This window comes from Equus caballus, chromosome 28 (assembly GCF_041296265.1).
Source record: "Equus caballus isolate H_3958 breed thoroughbred chromosome 28, TB-T2T, whole genome shotgun sequence".
Lineage (NCBI taxonomy): Eukaryota > Metazoa > Chordata > Mammalia > Perissodactyla > Equidae > Equus > Equus caballus.
The window spans coordinates 26017255-26034059 of NC_091711.1; the positions used below are offsets into that span (position 1 = coordinate 26017255).

Consider the following 16805-nt stretch of genomic DNA (forward strand, 5'->3'; position numbering starts at 1 on the left):
AGTAGGTAATTGTAGTGTAATGTACCAAAGGCTTTTATAGAGGAAGTTATAATGTGCAAAGCAGTTTTTCTCATTGTCCGTTATTTTAAAATATTAAGAAGTTAGGTTACTGTGAGATTCAGCCCTTTGAATAACAAAATGTACATTATTCTCTTTTTAGTGTGCTGGAATTGATGTCCGTCTATGTGATGTTGGTGAGGCCATCCAAGAAGTTATGGAATCCTATGAGGTTGAAATAGATGGGAAGACATATCAAGGTATGTGCTTTAAAAATGTGTCTTATTTTGAAATGTATGTGACCTCTGCAGAATTAATTTTGCAAGATAGTGTTGAGTGCTTTCTTTGGGTCAGCTGCTTCATCTTTATCTCTTGGGAATCTAGAAGGAAAATGGGCTAAATGACCTTCTCATGGTAGGAGTACTGTGGTCACTAGATAGGAACTGTTGCCAAGCTACTCTGGTAGTTGATAAGAAAACAACTGGGGATTTATCCAGGGTGGCCAAAATGCAGACTAGGTTTCCCGTGACTAGTCAAATTAAGGCTAAGAGAGAAGCCAGAGGCCCTTTCCATTGATGACTCTCCTTTTTTTTTTTTTTTGAGTTGAATTCAAAATTTAGAGGCCAGTTAATTCCTTGTGTGTCCTTCCTTTAATCTTTATTCCTTTGCCTCCTCATCTTTCCTAGCTACTGCCTTTGGTACACAGTCTGAGTCACCTGTGCTATCAGTCCAGCCTTCCTCCACTTCCCAGGGTCTGTCCGACCACTCTCCAGCCACCGTCTTCCTTCCTAATCTATGCTCATTGCTCTCAGTAACCCTTGTTCTAATAACTTTGTTACAGAATATTTCCTACATTTCCTTTAACCAAATCCTATCTCGCCTTTATAGTCCTTTGAGTGGAGACTCTCATGCTTCCTTGCCCCTTAGTAAATTCACATTCAGCATTCTTTGCCTTCCTCTGTTGATATTTACAGACTTTTGTGTGTCTTCCAAGTGCAAAAGTGGTTCTTCCTGTGGGACCTGACAGTGCCTGTCCTTGCTGCTCTCTTGCAGATTCCTAATTCTATGAACATCTGTACAAGTCAAAAATGCTTAAGGCTGCTAACACTTGGATGGGGGGTTTTATGGGATAATTAAGAAAACATGCTTTGGGGTCAGGCCGGTCTATCTTTGAATTTAGACAAATCCTGTAACCTCTAAGAACCTAAGTTTCTTTGACTGTAATAGGATTAATGATATTGTGTTTTTTGTTTTGAGAAATGTAAGTTTTATGACAGTGCCTGAAATTTATTCAACAAATGTTTGTCATTTCCCACCCCCAATTTTGGGTTTGGTGCCACAACAAATAGTGCTTATTCAGGTCCCTCTCAAATTATCTTTCCCTTCTATTTTCTTTTAATTCTAAAACTTTGGTTAGCATATGGTCTGCCCTTCAAGGTATACTGGGTGACAATTTGACTTAATGTTTAGTTACTGCATAACAATTCCAGTCTGCAATGTTGGAATCCTTATCTCTCTTCTCACCTCTTCCACTAAGCTAGTGCAGCATTTTAAGTTCTATTATTACCTTAGCACTCTTTTTTGATACCACTTGTTGTGTTGATCAGAGTTCTTAATTGAAGGTGACAGAATTCATTTTTACTAGTTTAAGCAGAAAGGATATAGACAAATCATGGCATTGGGAAGATGAAGAAATGGACCATCAGCTGAAGTTTCAGAAGCAGTTTCCAAAACCACATAACAGAACTGGGCCATCGAGGGGGTGATTTTATTTACCTTGATCAGGAAGCTATAGAATTGGAAAGTTACCCTTACAGCTCTCTTGGTCCCAGAATTAGCCTACCTCTGTCACCACCTTTATAATATAAAAATGGATACCCTGCTTCTTCTCTGTAACTTAGTTATATGTTAGGTTGGTATGGCTAAGAAATCTTTTTATTTAAATGTGTTTTTGATTGGTCTGTGGGCTCAAATTGCCAGATCTTGGAGAAATAGTAATGCTTGCTGAATTTTAAAATAAATTTAGCTTATCATTTATAAAAGAAGGAGGATTTTTATTTTATTTTTTTTTAAGTTTTTATGTTTTTGGCTGTACATCATATTTCAAATTCTGGATACATTACATCATGTTCACCACCCGAACACTAATTATAGTGCATCTCCTCACATGTGACCCTAATCACCCCTTTTGCCCTCCCCCCTCCCCCCTTCCCCAATGGTAACCACCAGTCCAATCTCCAGTGCTATGTGTTGGTTTTTTTTTTGTCGTTTTTATCTTCTACTTATGAGTGAGATCATATGGTATTTGACTTTCTCCCTCTGACTTATTTCACTCAGCATAATACCCTCAAGGTCCATCCATGTTGTCACAAATGGCTGGATTTCATCATTTCTTATGGCTGAGTAGTAGTCCATCGTGTATAAATACCACATCTTCTTTATCCATTCGTCCCTTGATGGGCACCTAGGTTGCTTCCAAGTCTTGGCTATTGTGTATAATGCCGCAATGAACATAGGGGTGCAAGTATCTTTATGCCTTTGTGTTTTCAGGTTCTTTGGATAAATACCCAGCAGTGGAATAGCTGGATCATATGGTAGATCTATCCTTAATTTTCTGAGGATACTCCAAACTGCTTTCCATAGTGGCTGCACCACTTTGCACTGCCACCAGCAGTGAACAAGGGTTCCCTTCTCTCCACATCCTCTCCAACATTTGTTGTTTCCTGTCTTGTTAATTATAGCCATTCTGACCGGAGTGAGGTGATACCTCATTGTAGTTTTGATTTGCATTTCCCTGATAGCTAATGATGTTGAGCATCTTTTCATATGCCTGTTGGCCATCTGTATTTCTTCTTTGGAGAAATCTCTGTTCAGATCTTTTGCCCATTTTCTAATTGGATTGTTGGTTTTTTTGTTGTTAAGCTGTATGAGTTCTTTGTATATTTTGGATATTAACCCCTTATCTGATATGTGGTTTGCAAATATCTTCTCCCAATTGTTAGGTTGTCTTTTCGTTTTGTTGATGGTTTCCTTTGCTGTGCAGAAGCTTTTTAGTTTGAGGTAGTCCCATTTGTTCATTTTTTTCTTTTATTTCCCTTGCCTGGTCAGACATGGGACTTGAAAATATGCTGCTCAGAGCAATGTCATAGAGCGTACTGCCTGTGTTTTCTTCTAGAAGTCTCATGGTTTCGGGTCTTACATTCAAGTCTTTAATCCATTTTGAGTTGATTTTTGTGCATGGTGTAAGGGAATGGTCCACTTTCATTCTTTTGCATGTGGCTGTCCAGTTTTCCCAACACCATTTATTGAAGAGACTCTCCTTTCTCCATCGTATGCTCTTGGCTCCCTTGTCGAATATTAGCTGTCCATAAACGTGTGGATTTACTTCTGGGCTCTCAATTTTGTTCCATTGATCTGTGTGTCTGTTTTTGTGCCAGTACCATGCTGTTTTGGTTACTGTGGCTTTGTAGTATAATTTGAAATCGGGGAGTGTGATACCTCCGGCTTTGTTCTTTTTCTCAGGAATCCTTTGGCTATTCGGGGTCTTTGTTGTTCCATGTAAATTTTAGGATTCTTTGTTCTATTTCTGTAAAAGATGTTGTTGGAACTTTGATAGGGATTGCATTGAATCTGTAGATTGCTTTAGGAAGTATGGACATTTTAACAATGTTAATTCTTCCAATCCAAGAGCACAGAATATCTTTCCATTTCTTTGTGTCTTCTTTGATTTCTTTCAACAATGTTTTATAGTTTTCGGTGTATAGATCTTTCACCTCTTTCGTTAAGTTTATTCCTAGTATTTTATTCTTTTTGTTGCAATTGTAAATGGGATTGTATTCTTAATTTCTCTTTCTGCTACTTCGTTGTTAGTGTGTAGAAATGCAACGGATTTTTGTACATTGATTTTGTATCCCGCAAATTGACTGTATTCCTTTATTATTTCTAAAAGTTTTTTAGTGGACTCTTTAGGGTTTTCTAGATATAAAATCATGTCATCTGCAAAGAGTGACAGTTTCACTTCTTCTTTTCCAATGTGGATCCCTTTTATTTCTTTTTCTTGCCTGATTGCTCTGGCTAGGACTTCCAATACTATGTTAAATAAGAGTGGTGACGGTGGGCATCCTTGTCTTGTTCCTGTTCTTAGAGGGATAGCTTTCAGTTTTTCTCCATTGAGAATGATATTTGCTATGGGTTTCTCATATATGGCCTTTATTATGTTGAGGTATTTTCCTTCTATACCCAATTTATTTAGAGTTTTTATCATAAATGGATGCTGTATCTTGTCAAATGCTTTCTCTGCATCTATTGAGATGATCATTTTTATTCTTCATTTTGTTAATGTGGTGTATCACGTTGATAGATTTGCGAATGTTGAACCATCCCTGCATCCCCGGAATGAAACACAGTTGATCATGATGTATGATCTTTTTAATGTATTGTTGTATTCCATTTGCTAGTATTTTGTTGAGGATTTTTGCATCGATGTTCATCAGTGATATTGGTCTGTAATTTTCTTTTTTTGTGTTGTCCTTGTCTGGTTTTGGTATCAGGATAATGTTTGCTTCATAGAAGGAGTTAGGAAGCCTCCTCTCCTCTTCAATTTTTTGGAGGAGTTTGACAAGGATAGGTATTAAGTCTTCTTTGAATGTTTGGTAGAATTCACCAGGGAAGCCATCTGGTCCTGGACTTTTATTTTTGGGGAAGTTTTTAATTGCTGTTTCGATCTCCTTACTGGTGATTGGTCTATTCAAATTTTCTACATCTTCTTGGTCCAGTTTTGGAAGGTTGTGTGTTTCTAAGAATTTATCCATTTCTTCTAGATTATCCAATTTGTTGGTATATAGCTTTTCATAGTATTCTCTTATAATCTTTTGTATTTCTGAGGTGTCCGTTGTAATCGCTCCTCTTTTGTTTCTGATTTTATTTGTTTGAGCCTTCTCTCTTTTTTTCTTGGTGAGTCTAGCTAAGGGTTTGTCAATTTTGTTTATCTCTTTGAAGAACCAGCTCTTGGTTTCATTAATTTTTTCTATTTTTTTTTAGTCTCTATTTCGTTTATTTCTGCTCTGATTTTTATTATTTCCTTCCTTCTGTTGATTTTGGGCTTTGTTTGTTGTTCTTTTTCCAGTACCTTTAGGTGCACTTTTAGATTGTCTATTTGGGATTTTTCTTCTTTGTTGAGGTAGGCCTGAATTGCTATAAACTTCCTCGTAGAACCGCTTTTGCTGTATCCCACAGATTTTGGCATGTCGTGTTTTCATTTTCATTTGTCTCCAGGAATTTTTTTATTTCTTCTTTGATTTCTTCCTTGACCCAATCATTGTTCAGTAGCATTTTGTTCAATCTCCACATTTTTGTGGCTTATCTGGTTTTCTTTCTGTAGTTGATTTCCAGTTTCATACCTTTGTGGTCAGAAAAGATGCATGGTATTATTTCGATCTTCTTAAATTTATTGAGACTTGTTTTTTGGCCTAATATGTGATCAATCCTGGAGAATGTTCCATGGGCATTTGAAAAGAATGTGTATTCTGTGGTTTTTGGATGGAATGTTCTGTATATATCTACTAAGTCCATCTGGTCTAATGTGTCCTTTAAGGCGAGTGTTTCCTTATTGATCTTCCGTTTGGATGATCTATCCATTGGTGTAAGTGGAGTGTTAAAGTCCCCTACTATTATTGTGTTACTGTCTGTTTCTCCTCTTATGTCTGTTAATAATTGCTTTATCTATTTAGGTGCTCCTATGTTGGGTGCGTAGATATTTACAAGTGTTATATTTTCTTGTTGGATTGTTCCCTTTATCATTATGTAGTGGCCATCTTTGTCTCTTGTTACAGTTTTTGATTTAAAGTCTATTTTGTCTGATATAAGTATTGCTACCCCCGCTTTCTTTTCTTTGCCATTTGCATGGAATATCTTTTTCCATCCTTTCACTTTCAGTTTGTGAGTGTCTGTAGGTCTGAAGTGTGTCTCTTGTATGCAGCATATACATGGCTCTTGTTTTATTATCCAGTTGGCCACCCTGTGGCATTTGATTAGAGCATTTAATCCATTGACATTTAAAGTAGCTATTGATAAATATGTATTTATTGCCATTTTGTCACTTTTTCTTTTTTTTGGGGTGTTTTAGTAGTTCTCAGTTCCTTTCTTTTTCTCTTGCTCTCTTCACTTGTAACGGTTTGATGGCTATCTTTAGTAATATGTTTGATTTCTTTTGTCTTACTTTTTTTCCTGCTTGTTATAGGTTTCTGGTTTGTGGTTACCATGAGGATCCTATTTAATATACTATGCATATAACAGTCTATATTGAGTAGATAGACTCTTTAGCTTGACCTCTTTCTAAAAGCTCTACTTTTTCACTCCCCTCCTCCCACATTATATGCTTTTCACGTCATATATAGTCTTTTGTTTAGTGTGTGTATATCCATTGCCCTCTTATCATTGAAACAGGTAATTATATTACATTTGTGTTTTAACCCTCATATTACTTTCACAGGTAGTTGATCTGCTGCCTTTACCATCCTTTTACCTTACAAGTGATTTTATTGCCTGTTTTTTCTTCTTGTTGTTTTGGGTTTTTTTTGATAATTTTTTTTATTTTATCTCTATTTGTGGTCATTACTTTCCCACTTAAATAAGTCCCTTCAGCATTTCTTGTAGAACTGGTTTCTTAGTGATAAACTCCTTTAATTTTCGCTTGTCTGGGAAGCTCTTTATCTCTCCTTCCATTCTGAATGACAGCCTTGATGGATATAGTATTCTTGGTTGTAGGTTTTTTCCTTTTAGCACTTCAAATATGTTGTGCCATTTTCTTCTCGCCTGTAGGGTCTTGGCTGAGAAGTCTACTGACAGCCTGATGGGCTTCCCTTCATATGTCACTTGTGGCCTTTCTCTTGCTGCTTTTAGGATTCTCTGTCTTTAATTTTAGACATTTTGATTATAATATGTCTTGGTGAGGGCCTCTTTGGGCTTCTCTTGTTTGGAGCTCTCTGTGCTTCCTGAACTTGGATGTCTGTTTCCTTCCTCAGGTGAGGAAAATTTTCCTCTATTATTTCAACAAATAAATTTTCTGCCCCTTTCTCTCTCTCTTCTCCTTCTGGGACCCCTATAATCCGAATGTTAGCATGCTTGATATTGTCCCAGAGTTCCCTTACACTGTTCTCATTCTGTCTAATTCTTTTTTCTCTTTTCTGTTCTGCTTGGGTGATTTCCTCTAATCTTTCGTCTAGCTCGCTGATCCGCTCTTCTGCTTCTTCTTCTCTGCTGTTGAGTCCCTCTGGTGAATTTCTCATTTCGAGTATTGTATTCTTCATTTCTGATTGGTTCTTTTTTATATCTTCCAAGTCTTTGCTGATGTGCTCACTGTGTTCATCCATTCTTGTCTGCATATCTGTGAGCACCCTCATTATATTTTGTTTGAATTCCTTGTCAAGGAGGTCACTAGTTTCTGTTTCACTTAGTTCTTTTTCTGGTGTTTTGTAGTGTTCCCTTGCTTAGAAAGTATTCCTTTGCCTCCTCATTATGCCTTTTTCTCTGTGCTATTTTCTTTGTACTAGGTGAGTCGGCTATGTCTCCTGATCTTGGAGAAGTGGCCTTATGTATGAGATGCCTTATGAGGCCCAGCAGTGTGCTTCCCTCTCGTCACCAGACCATATGAACCAGGAGTGACCCCTTTGTGGGCTACTTGTGTTCTTCTGCTGTGGCAGGGTTGCTCCCACTGCAGGTACCCAGGGAGTCTGATCTTTCCTTCCCTGGCCAGCTGTTTGTAAATCCGGTTTGGAGGGGCCTTAGCACTGTTGGCTACAAAGTCTATTAGCACACTCTTATTGCAATTGTCCTCTTAATTGGGTTGGTACCCAGTGTAGCTGGTTGCTAGGCTCAGGGGCGTACAGTTGTGGTAGGCCTGAGGCCAACAAGGCTGATGCCAGTTCTCTTAGGAGTGCAGCTGAGTGGGGCTAGCCCTTGGCATGGAGGCCCTCAGTTGTTTCAGGCTTTGGAAGGTGGGGCCGATCCTTTTTATGGCTATTTGTGAAGCTCAAGTCTTCTGCCACTGATAAGCCTCACCCTCCTCTGGACCACATACACTGTCAACACAGTCCTGGTCCGTGCACACTTCTCAACCCCCTGGAGCGTACCCCACTGCCACACTGCAGAGGCCCCCACCTCTGCCCCACTGCCCCCCGCAGTTCACCGGGTCCTCACACAAGCCCTGCCCCACAGAGGCAGACACCCTTGCCTGCCTGTAGAGGATCAAGGCACTCAGTCAATGCAGGCTGAAAAGTAGCCTGAGGGCTTGCTGTTAGGTGGGGCCAGTCCCTAGGGCGGGTTGCCTGCCCTGGCTGAACTGGATTAAGTCTGTGCTCTAGTGGGTGTGGCAGACCCCTGGGCTAACAGCCCAAGGGACGCACCTCAATGGCCCCCACCGGTTCAGTATCAGCACGCCTGGACCAGCTCAGAACAACGGGCCCCACCAATGTCTCAGTCTCAGGAGAGGATCCTCCTCTCACCAAGATGCCCCCAGAGCCCACTAGGTGAGTCTTGTTTCACCAAAGGACAGTCAGCCTTCTCTCTGGTGATTTTAGGTTGCTGTAATGAGTGAGTTTGTGCGTGGGCCCTTTAAGACCCGGATCTTTTCGGCTTTCAGCCCATAGCTTTTCTGGGGTGTCCTCGCTGCAGTTAATAGCCAGCAAAGCCAGATAGTAAGACCCCCATCTCAGTTGGGCTGAGTCCGAAGGATGGTTATAGCAGTGTTGCCCCCGCTCCGGACCTCACCCCTCCAGGGAGGGCTCGTACCTTAGGTTGGCTCCCGCCTGGCCAGCTCAGAAGCTCCGCTGCTCCCAAAGGTGGCTTTTTTCCTCTCTGGCCGGAGTTACTGCCTCTTCTGCTTTCATCAGGACTGTCCCTTGTCGTGGGTGTTCTTTTTATCCAGTTTTCAGTTTTCAATCCAGGGTGATTCTTCCCAAAATTGTTGTAACCTGGTTGTGTTCGTGGGAGGAGGCGAGTTCAACGTCTGTTCACAGCGCCATCTTGACGAGAACTCTCAGGAGGATTTTTTTTGAAGAGCTAATTAAGAGTTTTATTTTTCTGCACTAGCCCCTAAATTTGTAATATACTTGTCATTGTTTCATTGTTAAAGATTTGTAAAAACCTAGGTACCTAGTTCTGCTCTAGAAGAAAGGTCGCTTGTACTGAGGATTCTAGCATTGTAGAGCTAGACTTTTTTAAACCTTTTTTTATCGTGGAATATAATAAACGTTAAAAATACACACAACATAAAACTTGAACTAAATAATTATAAAAGCCATGTAACCTTACCCCTTGAGAAATAGAATATTGTCAGCATTCCAGAAGCCCCCCAATTCTATATACCCCTTCCCAGTTACAGCAGCCTCCTCTAGTAAACCACTATCTTGAGTACTAAAATATTTGCATTCGCTTTTATGTGTTCACCATCTAATTATGCATCCCTAAACAGTAGTATAATTATGCCTTTTATATTCCATATATATATATGCATATATGGAATTGCACAGTATCTATATAATTGTGCCTTCTCTTGCTCATTTTTTCTTCAGGTTTTATTTCAGTTGTTCACTGTATCCTGTATCCCTAGGTTTTTGTTTTATTGTTGAGTAGTGTTCCACTGTGTGAATTTGCCACAATTTGTTTATTCTATCGTTGCTGTCAGGACGCTGAGGTTGTTTAGATTTTCTATCTTAACGTTTGAAATGCTGATGTAATAATAAAATTTAAGGTTTCATAGTCTTATCATTTCAACACAGAATCCTCATTTTCATGTTACCTTTTGGTCTATAAGCATAAAAATATATATTTTCATATTTGTAATCATTATGTACATAGCATTTTATGACTCTGTTTTTATTAACTATACCTTCTTAGATGACCCCCATTGTGTCCTCATCACACAGTTTATTCTTTTTCCACCATCTCCCCTTACTCCCTTCTAGTTTCTAATCAGTAACATTGCAATAAATAGCTTTTCATATTCCACTAGTTTTCTACTTTGTATTTAACTCTCTTAATGTGAGGTTATTTAGTAAAGCCATATGTTGTTTTTAAATAAATGCTTGAACTCTGTGCCACAAGGCCAAGAGATCTCTTTGTGCTTATAGAGATCCTGAATAATTATTTTTTTCCTATTTATTATGCCAGTGAAACCAATCCGTAATCTAAATGGACATTCAATTGGGCCATATAGAATACATGCTGGGAAAACAGTGCCCATTGTGAAAGGAGGAGAGGCAACAAGAATGGAGGTATGTATGCCATTAACGGTGTTCTTTGTAAATTTTTTTTCCCAAACTAAAGCTAGTGATAGTTGATTATGTTGAGCAAAATTAATTTGGCATCCATACTCACCCCAACGGGAATTGGGCCGTGTTGAGTGTGCAAATTGTGTCTGGTCAGACCAGGGTTCAGTCAGTTGTGAAAGTTCGGTATGTTAAAGGATTGTTACTCAACACTTAGTGAGTATTTATTGAGCATCTCATAGGTGCCATCTCTTTACTAGGCACTGAGGATGTAGTAGTGAACAAAACAAAATTCCCTGCCCATGTGAAGCCTACGTTCCAATAGGAAGACACAGAAAGACCAAAAAGTGCTAAGGAGATAAGCAGGCAGAGGTGGATAAGGACTGCCAGGGGACGTTTCATGTTGTTTCTTACATCAAGTAGAAAATACCTCAGCCTGAAGATGAGAGATGGTAATTTTGATTAGTTCTGGATTTTTCTTCTCTCTCTTTGTCCCTTATGTATTTTTTTAGGAAGGAGAAGTGTATGCTATTGAAACCTTTGGTAGCACAGGAAAAGGTGTTGTTCATGATGATATGGAATGTTCACATTACATGAAAAATTTTGATGTTGGACATGTGCCAATAAGGTGAGAGACTGTTGTTTTTATATGACTAATGAATTTCTCTTTCCAGTTAACAGCATTTTCAAAAATGTGACAAACATCTACAGTGGTACATTCATAAATGTACAGTTCTATAGCCTAACAATAAGTTCTGTGGATTTCTATAATACAGCAAAGAAATTGGCCTGTTAAAAATTTTAATTGAAATGAAAATGATATAGGAAGTATTCTCTTCAGATCCAGTTTCCAATAATCATAATAATTTCAGAAATTATTTTTTTACTGGCATTTCTAGGGTTTTCTTCTTATTTTCCTATTGGTAAACTTTCTTTGGAGAAGATGGTTGAAGGATGAATTTACACCTACTTTTATGCGCAGGTCTTTCAGCTTGATGCACAAAAAAGTAAACTCCCACAGTAATAGTCTTGATGAGTCTGTACAGGGAATTTAACACACACAGGCACAGACATATCAACAAACATGATAAGGTAGCCTTCGGCTGGTCTCCTATTCAGCTGCCATCTATAATTAGGTATGGGCTATTATACATTCTGGCTTTTGAATGTTGAAAGAGGCAACAACAAAAGTCTTTTGAACTTCAATTACAAAGTAAAGCCATGGCTAGGGTTTGAGTTTTCCTTAATGGGGGAAATGAGTTGGTAAGTTTTTAGCCAACTATTAATCTTTGATTTTCTCCTTTTAGGCTTCCAAGAACAAAACACTTGTTAAATGTCATCAATGAAAACTTTGGCACCCTTGCCTTCTGCCGCAGATGGCTGGATCGCTTGGGAGAAAGTAAATACTTGATGGCTTTGAAGAATCTGTGTGACTTGGGCATTGTAGATCCATATCCACCATTATGTGACATTAAAGGATCATATACAGCGCAGTTTGAACATACCATACTGTTGCGTCCAACATGTAAAGAAGTTGTCAGCAGAGGAGATGACTATTAAACTTAGTCCAAAGCCACCACAACATCTTTTATTTTCTAAGCTTTGTTGGAATACATTATACCAGAATTAATTTGCAACATGTTGTCTGTTTGACAGTGGACCTATGTAATACTTTTATCCATGTTTAAAAAGGAAGGAATTTGATCAAAGGCATACCATCTAATGTAATTAACCAAGGAAAAAGCTTTCAGGACTTTCAGATGTTAACTGTTTTTCCCCTGTCTAGGAAATGCTATAAAGCTCAAATTAGTTAGAAATGACTTATACATGTTGTTTTGAACACCCAGGAGACGCTTTTCATATATTTATATTGCCATATTCTTAATTGAATGCTTTGAATGACTACATCCAGTTCTGCACCTATATCCTCTGGTATTGCTTTTTAACCTTCCTGGAATCCATTTTCTAAAAAATAAAGACATTTTCAGATCTGAGAGCTACATGTCAATGTCTGTGGTTATAATTCTGCACAGGAAATAGCCAGACTTAATGTAGGGAAATGTAGAGCCTTTTATCTGGATTGTAGACTTCTACACTGAAACTTTTCTTCTGACATAGTGGTTAAAACAAGATCTATACATGCATAAAGTGGGAGAATTTTGATAAATTAAGATACAGCCTTAGGAATATTTTGCCTTCTTTTTAGGATCATATTAGTCCTTGTCTTTCATTTTTTCCTTGACATTGGAAAGATCTAATTGAAACATGACTTAGTAGGAACATTGAAACCTTGATTCAGTAAAATCTCAATATTTAGAATCTTTGGTGGTAGTATTTATCGGGAAATGTATTTGGCTTACTCAGTAAACCAAAAGGGCATTTAAAACCACAAAAACAAAAACAGGAAAACTTCCCATATTTGGATCTTGTTCTAGTTAGAAGAGTTAAGTTGAATTATTAGGCTTTTTCATTAGTGAAGCAAATTCTCTTAACACCCTGCCTGTCGCCTGGCTGGGATTCCTAACATTCTGGGTGGTGCTTCAGCAAGAGAGGCTACAGTGACACTCACTCCAGCAGGCAAGTGCGTAAGGTGAATGGAAGATGCATGTTACATCTTGAGCTGAGCCCCACTCCCGACTCTTGATCACATTGCTCGAATTCTATGTTAAGGATTTCTTGGAGATGTTCCAACATAATTTCAAAATTGTTATGTACCAAGGTAAAGCCTTAATTTGTATATGTTTTAGCACAATCAGATTGCTTCTGGGATGCTGTTTAGTTTGTATTTTGTTTAACGTTTTCCTCATAGGAAAAAAAAACCTGACTTCTGTACTTAGATCACTTATTATACATTAAAAATCTGCTCTTTCAGCACTCAAACTATAAATGAATGTTATGGGATGAACAGTCTCGTTTTTGGCTGTATGAGCCATGTTTATTATGGTGCTAATGTTCAACAGCTACCTTCAAGTAATTTCTCCATTTTCTGTGATGATGTGCTAGTGGCAGAGCTCACTCGTTCATTGCCTGGACGTGTTATAGGGCTTGGGCCCTCCAGCTAGCTCTTTTGGGATGTTGAGTCCATACTTTTTTGATGTGCTTTGGTGGGAGGTATGAAAGACGTATCGATTTCTAAGCCCAAGAATTTTAGAACTGACCCTATGAGAGAAGAATTTTGGAGCTCCAAGCTCCCTTCCCAGGTAACTAACTGTTGGGAGCAGTGGCATCACTTCATGCCCCTGGAATGGCTGGAAGGGATATGATCTTGTAAATAGGGAAGCTAAAGCTGTCACAAGAAAAAAATTGTACTGTTGACCTATTAGCCCTGTATCTCTTGAAATCATTTTGTCATGTTTACAATGATGTACCTTATTCGTAACCAATTATTAGTTCGATGTTTAACAATAGTGCCTTTAGTAAATTATTTTACAACCAAACATGTTGTTTTTTTTGTTAGATCAACTTAGCAGAATGTGGAAGTCCACATTGAGATGTAAAGTAAGAAATCTAAGCTTCTGTTCATTGTCTAGGTTTTAGTTTTGGTTTTTTGGGTTTTTTCTTTTTGAGGAAGATTAGCCCTGAGCTAACACCTGCTGCCAATCCTCTTTTTGCTAAGGAAGACTGGCCCTGAGCTAACATCTGTGCCCATCTTCCTCTACTTTATATGTGGGACGCCTACCACAGCATGGCTTGCCAAGCGGTGCCATGTCCGTACCCGGGATCCGAACCGGCGGACCCCAGGCCGCTGAAGCGGAACGTGCGCACTTAACAACTGTGCCACTGGGATGGCCCCTTTAGTTTTGTTATTTTAATAGACAACTTTTTTAGATCAGTTTTAGGTTTGTAGCAAATTGAGCATAAAGTACAGAATTCCCATATACCCCTTGACCTCACACACACAAGTTTTAGTTTTAAGGGATTAAAAAGTAAAGGGCTAAGTCACTTTATTTCTTTGTCACAAATTTTGAAATTGAAATAAGTACTGAAACAAGTGACTATACCATCACAAACAACATAGCTTCCAGAGTTATTTTTAAAATATCCCACTAAAATTAGGTACTGAAATGTATAGCAGTTATCCTAAGTATAAAGTAATCCTTGAAATTAAAAAAAGCTAGACTCGGGTATCTTGACCACATAAATCTTTAATGAGGTATAATTATGTTAACAGTTGAGGTAACAACTTGCATAGGTATTTAATAAATGAACAATTTTAAACCTTAGCCATTTAATACTTAAGCTGTATTTTTGGCATAAATGATTTGCCTGTTCAGTGATAAGTTCTCATTGCACTTCACAATCAGCTAGCTGCCTCAGATGACTTGTTCTTTGAAATTTAAGGAGAATTTGCTAATAGAGGTCCTTTTCAAGCTTATACTTATAGATGATCACTGGAGGGAGAACCACATTCTGCAGGATATTACCTTTCATTAAGATTTCAACCTGCAAGCAAACTTAAGAAAAAAGGGATAAATGATCTTCCAGTGGTTGCCACTGAGCTAAGATCTTGCACAGCAGCTCTACAGAGGTTAGTGGATCCTCCTCCTGAATAAAATTAAGTTAGCAGCAGTAGGATTTTTAAAGAGATCTATAAGAGTCTTAGGGAAGAGCAAAGAGTATTTCATACTATATTTTTAATGCAAGTTTAGATAATTTTTAATTAAAAAAAAATGTCAGGGCCCAGTGTTTGACTAAGAGGTTCCTAGTATTCACATAATCCTGGCAAGAGTAAGTACTCTAGGCTTTATTTATTTAGAAAAATGAGATATTGAATATGTTGCCCAGTTTTCAATTTTGAACAATTATCTCTGCCCTATGCAGTTTTTTTTCTTCAAGACTTACTTTTATTCCTTTAAACTAAAAATCTCAAGATATATGGTACAAAGCTTTAAGAGATCTAATGTTAAACATATAAAATGAACTCATATCCAAGTTAAACTGTACTTGCATAATCATAACATTATTTGCTAAATTCAAATTTTTGATATGACTGCTTTATTAGAATCTGGACAAACCTGGTTGCTGCCAGACAAATCATCATTATAAGTCCCATCCATCATCGTTTTTATGACCATATTACTGAAGTCATTTAAACATACTATTTATAAAGCTGTCCTTTGTATTTGCATACAGTTTGACTATGCCAAATAAACAATTATTCAAACTTAATACAGTTTTGAAAAAATGAAGTTCTATTAACCAGAGTAATGTCTGTTCTGAGCCCTATAACACAAAGCTTCAGGGATATCAATGAGTATTACTGATGAATATCTAGGTGATACCTTGATATTTCACTTTCGAATGTAGTAGTTTTGACTCCCTTCAAGGGGCAAAAGTGATTTCAATATACAAATTTTTGTTTTGGTAAGACTATTAGTGAAGAAAGTGTCTAATTTTCTATCTAATAAGAATTTGTATAGAAAATAGCTACAAAAGATAAGAAATGTATAAAATGATGCCACCTGAACTTCTTCAGTAGAAGATTGCACAAATTCATGATCTGAGCCAATTAAGACACTAAAGTATAAAAGAGGTAACACCAGACTGAGGTAAACTCTAAAAGTACTCCCAAGTACTTGAAAAAGGTTTGGTTTCCGGCTGTCATACATAAACAAGTATTTCTGCTAACTGTCTCTAAAAAGTTTTGTTGTAGTTAGATACAAATGTATAAAAACAGTGTGCACTGATTCATAAGTAAAAAATAAAAACAATGAAGTTCAAAACTGTAAATCAGCCCTTTTAAAAAGTATATATACAGATGGAATGAAGAAAGCCCCACTGTCTTTGGATCAGCTAAAGATTTCATTAGAAGAGGGATCAGCTTCTTCACTGGGATGCTGGCTACCAGACAGGAGTTCTGGAGGCAGGAGTTTAGGACGCCCGTTCTCAGTGACTCGCTGGGTGTAAAACAAGATATAAGCCTGGGCCTTGCAGACTTCGTCCATAGTGCACATGCTTAGCTTGGAATCATTGCAGTGTACCCAAAACCCTAGAGGGGAGCACAGAAATACACCTTAATGTTTATGAAGGAACTTCAGAAATGTCTAGCATAAATTAAAAGCATTAGTTTCCATGAGAGTTAAGCTTTTTTTCAAGGGAAAATCATCATCTAGCAAATTCATTTCTTTTAATGTGAAATAGAGCTTAGACACTATGTTGCTCTGGAATTATCTACCTTTATCCTAGAAGTAATTTGAAGTTATAGAATCTGACTGATTAGTTCCTTTAACACTATCTTCAATTCCTGGTGTAATCTTACTAGTTAATGCTTTTGCTGCTCATCATACGATAAAGCAAATAGTGTACAACCAACTCTTGGTAGCTTAGTGTTAAATTAATTGCCTTTGTGCATTATCAGGGCTTTTTGTCCACACCTCTTTTCTGTCGGGAGGGGAAGCGGGGTAAATGGTGTGAGGCGGGAGGCTCATTCTTTGTTCAATAGTAGGTAGGGAAAGGGGAATAAAACATGAAACCTAAATCCAATCACTTTTGCTACCTATGAAGACTGTCCTAGAAGGGTCCATGGAGGCAGTAAGTGAAAGT

General features: G+C 37.9%; 2 protein-coding genes across 6 annotated transcripts in view; one reads left to right on the forward strand and one right to left on the reverse strand.

Annotated features, from left to right (window-relative positions):
- METAP2 (methionyl aminopeptidase 2) overlaps nucleotides 1–12256 on the forward strand; it is a 42546-nt gene extending 30290 nt beyond the window's left edge. For both annotated transcript variants that reach the window (XM_001494372.6, XM_005606523.3), the window contains exons 8-11: nucleotides 161–257; nucleotides 10165–10268; nucleotides 10775–10890; nucleotides 11570–12256. In XM_001494372.6, the coding sequence (XP_001494422.2) occupies nucleotides 161–257; nucleotides 10165–10268; nucleotides 10775–10890; nucleotides 11570–11822 (570 nt within the window). In that variant the 3' untranslated portion in view covers nucleotides 11823–12256. The remainder of the gene's footprint in view (nucleotides 1–160; nucleotides 258–10164; nucleotides 10269–10774; nucleotides 10891–11569) is intronic.
- A 2133-nt stretch (nucleotides 12257–14389) lies between these two features.
- Nucleotides 14390–16805, reverse strand: part of USP44 (ubiquitin specific peptidase 44) — a 45042-nt gene continuing 42626 nt past the window's right edge. For all 4 annotated transcript variants that reach the window (XM_014736757.3, XM_023631198.2, XM_023631199.2 and 1 more), the window contains one exon: nucleotides 14390–16251. In XM_014736757.3, coding sequence (XP_014592243.3) covers nucleotides 16052–16251 — 200 coding nt within the window. In that variant the 3' untranslated portion in view covers nucleotides 14390–16051. The remainder of the gene's footprint in view (nucleotides 16252–16805) is intronic.